Source organism: Pseudorasbora parva, chromosome 5 (genome assembly GCF_024679245.1).
Source record: "Pseudorasbora parva isolate DD20220531a chromosome 5, ASM2467924v1, whole genome shotgun sequence".
NCBI lineage: Eukaryota > Metazoa > Chordata > Actinopteri > Cypriniformes > Gobionidae > Pseudorasbora > Pseudorasbora parva.
The window spans coordinates 44,427,086-44,431,921 of record NC_090176.1 but is presented as its reverse complement, the minus strand read 5'-3'; the positions used below and the strand labels follow the sequence as shown (position 1 = coordinate 44,431,921).

The 4,836-nt window shown below is 38.9% G+C and overlaps 1 protein-coding gene across 2 annotated transcripts in view; it reads left to right on the top strand.

The window, feature by feature from the left end:
* The first annotated feature begins 3,590 nt into the window (after window positions 1-3,590).
* Window positions 3,591-4,836, top strand: part of LOC137076176 (uncharacterized) — a 3,960-nt gene continuing 2,714 nt past the window's right edge. The window contains exons 1-2 of one of the 2 annotated variants that reach the window (XM_067445117.1): window positions 3,591-4,014; window positions 4,528-4,633. In XM_067445117.1, the coding sequence (XP_067301218.1) occupies window positions 4,531-4,633 (103 nt within the window). In that variant the 5' untranslated portion in view covers window positions 3,591-4,014; window positions 4,528-4,530. Of the gene's footprint in view, window positions 4,015-4,418; window positions 4,634-4,836 lie in introns of those variants that run through there. The other variant, XM_067445118.1, reaches the window with a different exon arrangement.

Here is a 4,836-nt window from a genome sequence, read left to right as displayed (position 1 = left end):
GGATGGATGGATGGATGGATGGATGGATGGATGGATGGAAAGAGATGGATGAATGGAAGGAAGGACGATTGGATGGATGGATGGATGGATGGATGGATGGATGGATGGATGGGTAGATGGATGGAAGAATGGATGGATGGATGGATGGATGGATGGATGGATGAATGGATGGATGGATGGATGGATGGATGGATGGATGGATGGATGGATGGATGGATGAATGGATGGATGGATGGATGGATGGATGGATGGATTCAAAGACGGATGTTTGGGTGGATGGAAAGACGGATGGATGGATGGATGGATGGATGGATGGATTCAAAGACGGATGTTTGGGTGGATGGAAAGACGGATGGATGGATGAAAGAATGGATGGATGGAATGAAGGGCGATTGGATGGATGGATGGAAGGACATGGATGAATGGAAGGAAGGATGATTGCCACTAATTAAATAAAATTTTTCCTCAAACATTTTGACTGATATATAAATACAATTTTATAATGAAATCGTTTCTATTAAATTGTGAAAAAAACTGTATGGAAGCATCTTCACGAATGGCCTCAGACTTTTGGACTCCTCTTTATACTCCTCTATATTTCAAATAGTTTCGAGCTGAAATATTGCGAACAGAACGTTTTTGAAGTGGAGTGTGCCTCGTGCCAAGATGCAAGTCAAGTGTCTACACATTCCCCACCATACAGGGAGAAGTACGTTTATAAACTGCACATCAATTCTAATGAAATATCAAGGACTACAGATGCACTGCAGGAGCCATTCGACCAGATCTCACAGAGCTCATGCACATATTAACAGATCAATCCAGCAGCTGTGTGTTGTATTGACAGAGAGCCTTTGTGGTAGCATCCAGATCAATGTCCGAGACCGAGACACACATGTATGGTAGTAAAAAAAAAAAAAAAAAAATGTTCTGTAGCCAAAATCAAGTGATTTTTGAACTCCATCCTAAACGACAGGATGCTAAATCCTGGACTTGAGTGCAACATTATCAGCTTGCTAATTATCATATAAAATGGCTCAACAATAAAATGAGAATAGATATGATAGACATACAATTGCAAAACAATGACTTTTAAACAGGTCTTAGTCACCTGATTGCTTTTAGTTGGACAAACAGTCCTGTCCCAAACTCACTAATGATGCTGCTGTGTCATCCTGGTGGGGATGTTTGAACAAACACCGCAATCTGTTGATAGCACCACGGAGACACAGTGTTTGCTTTTTGGATGGGTGGAAGATAAACTAACTTATGGTGTGGTAACTATTTATAATGGAAATATGCAAGGATTTAAAATCAAAACTCACCTGCACCTTGCAGGCCATTTTGCTCTCCATTTAATCACATTAGTGTCTAGAAGAAACAAATACGATATTAACAACAAGATCTACTTTGTGATCGGTCATTCCTCAGAGCAAGAGATGTAGAGAAGAAAGGATATTTTAAGCTAGAAGTCAAACTGATGAGCAAGGGGTGAGCGTATATGTATGAAGGAGACAGCGAAAGACATACTCAGAGTGTGTTTGTATTGTGCATATATGAGTGTGTGTGTGTGTGTGTGTGTGTGTGTGTGCGCAGAGAGTGAGACACAGTGAGAGATGAGGCAGAAACTGCTTCTATTTATATCCCCTTCAGTAGCTACAGGGAACAGCCACCATCTGCATGAAGCAGGCAAAATCAGAGCCGAATTTCCAGCGAATACTCCCGACTGGTATCCACACGGCTTCTAAAATAGCAACGGGAGCCAAACCTGATAATAAAGAGGATGAATAACAATGCTCAGCTATACTGCAGTGTTATTATTAAAAATTAAAATTGGATTCATGCAGAAGGCTGTGGTTTAGATGGATAGCGGGCTCTCTTACATCAACAGTTTCCTGCGGGGAGCTGGCCGCAGCATCTAATACTGCCAGAGTCGTCGTTGATACGCTTGGGCTATTTATACAGCAGCAGCAGCTTTTAATAGCTCGTTTCGCCCCTGCACACACCATCCTGCTGCTGCACTCACACACTACTGCAGTGATCTATACTCCGCACACTGAGCGAAGGTGGCGAGAAAGATGAAGAGAGAAACAGAACATCGTTTGAGAGACAAAACAGGCCCGGAATGCATTCAACTCTGTTTTTGTGGTAGAGTGTGTAGTTTACGGTGCAAAATATGCAGCATTCGAAAAATCAAAGCACTCACTGTACACCACAATGCAATGCATTCGAATTAAGTGTTCGATTTACAGCGTGAGAATGAATGGAGAAAAAACAGGTGCTACAGAAATGTAGGCCGCATTAGGAAAAGCACATTAATATACTGTTTCTGTAGTTTAAAGTATGTATGCTGTGCACAGTATCAATTTCTGAATATAAAATACCCGGAAGACCAACAGAGTGCTGCAGGGATGACATATTTTTTGTAGGCCAACCGGAAAGTTAGCATTGCCCTGGTTCCCTTGACTAAAACCAAGACTTTTATGTATTTTTTAAAGCCTAAATGCAGACGTAAAAAGCAGAATGAAGGTTATAAACAAACAACTACACTTCAACATCTGTCATTTTTTAAGGATAAGTTCATTTTAAAATAAAAATGACTCCATGATTTACTCACCCTCAAGCCATCGTAGGTGTATATGACTTATTTCTGAACACAGAAATATTTCTGAACACAATCAGAGTTATATCAATAAATATCCTGATGTTTCCAAGCGTTATAATGGCAGTGAAGAGGGCTCACGAGTTTGAAGCTCAAAAAAATGCATCCATCTATTATAAAAGTAATCCACACAGCTCTGGGGGTTAATAAAGGCCTTTTGAAGTGAATCGATGGTTTTGAAAGTTCAAAACGCTTATGTTATGCTACAGTATTTATTAATATAACTCTGATTGTGTTCATCAGAAAGAAGAACGTCTTTTACACCTGCCCGTGTAAAAAGAGCATGTTCGGCTGTTTAGTGAAGCTAGTTGCTGGTATCTTAGCTTAGCCTATAGGCGTGAGCTCTTCCTTCATTTTTTATTTGGAGCTGTTGTTCGAAGGGTAGTTTGATAAAGTTGTTTCCGATCAAATATTCAGTATCTCTACTCTCTGTACGTAGTTGGTACATCCACGGTAGCAGTTCAAACTAATATCATGTAATGTATGTTTCATCAATGATTGGTTGATTTACCAAGAGAGTCTAGCCTTATCTGCCATGTTACTTTTCTAAAAAATTTAAATCAAAGAAAGTAAAATACTCAATGGTGATAAGTTTTTTAAGTTTTACATTCCTCTTCCCTTCTCTAACCTCTCAGACTCATGTCTGCACATTCGGGGAAGAGCATGGTAGGTACAGAGGTAAAATTACATACAATAAATACACATTCTGAGACATGAAATGAATAACTGAGAATCTTTAAAGGGATACTTCACCGATTAGCATTAAGCTTTGTATCAGTAGAAACCGGTAAGTATATTAGAATGGCCGTGCTTCCCTGCCTTATGTCCCCCTAAGATGAGAGATTTCTGTATTTCATGTTTGGAAAAAACCTCGGATGCAAAAATTGTCACGTAGCGTCATTAAAAGGCTTTTTTACGGTGGCCGAGACAGCTCAACACGCTGCAAATGAAGAAAGCACCCGCAAATTAAGAAAACATCTTAATCAGTTTGACAACACGCGCGCTGCAAATCCTCACAACACATGCAAATACAAAAACGCGCTGCAAAAGTTCACAACACATGCAAATACAAAAACGCGCTGCAAAAGTTCACAACACATGCAAATACAAAAACGCGCTGCAAATCCTCACAACACATACAAATACAAAAACGCGCTGCAAATCCTCACAACACATGCAAATACAAAAACGCGCTGCAAATCCTCACAACACATGCAAATACAAAAACGCGCTGCAAATAACACAGACCACAACGGAAATGTTTTAAGGGGACTCCTTTGAGTGACGAACCCCTACTGGGACCTGTTACTCGCCTACAGCTGTCACCTGTGTTGTTGTCACTGACCTGAAAGGTGAGGTTTTTTGTTTGTTTTTTGTTTTTGTTTATTTAAACATCCTGAACGTATGATTGCCTGGACTTTTTTATTTTATAAGCCTAAATGATATGACATAGTACACAATTAAACGTGAAACATTATTTTAATGGGAACACGCTAGTAAATTCAGTAGGATTTTCCAACATAAAATTAAATTTTGTCATATGTGTTTTATTGGTTAACAAATAAATAACCTTAATGGCGATTTAAGTAATTAAACCCTGACTGGAGGATACTACATTAGGCATAACGTGCTAAAATAGCCTATTTATCAGTCCCATTGACTTTTTCTAATGATTCTAGAGCTATATTTCCTTTGCAGTGAGTAACTTCAATACATGTATAACCTCAGTACACGTTTGGGTAACTATGGGCTTCTCTTACATCTGCATTTTTCCTCTGCTGTAATAAGGTCTATATCACAGGCATTTGCTTAGTAACATGTCAATATCTTTTAGCACTAAGCAGTCACTTTGTTCCCTTTCCTAGGTTATGTATTGTCCATATTGTGGACTCGAATTGGCTGGACCTATTGGATGCTTTTGTGGTTCGTGCGGTAGAAACATTCAATTTTTGGCACCTTTTCTACAGAATGGTAAACTGTCAACAGAAACGCACAAAAAGACACCACAATAAACCCACACAGTTGGTTAAGATTATTTTGTCTCTTTATGACAAATCAACATATCAATATGACCCATTTCCACTTTTGAGTTCAATTTCTAAAATAATGGTTAATGTCTTTTTTAATTACTTGAAATGATTAAACATCATTTTAGGTCATGAACTTGTATGCAA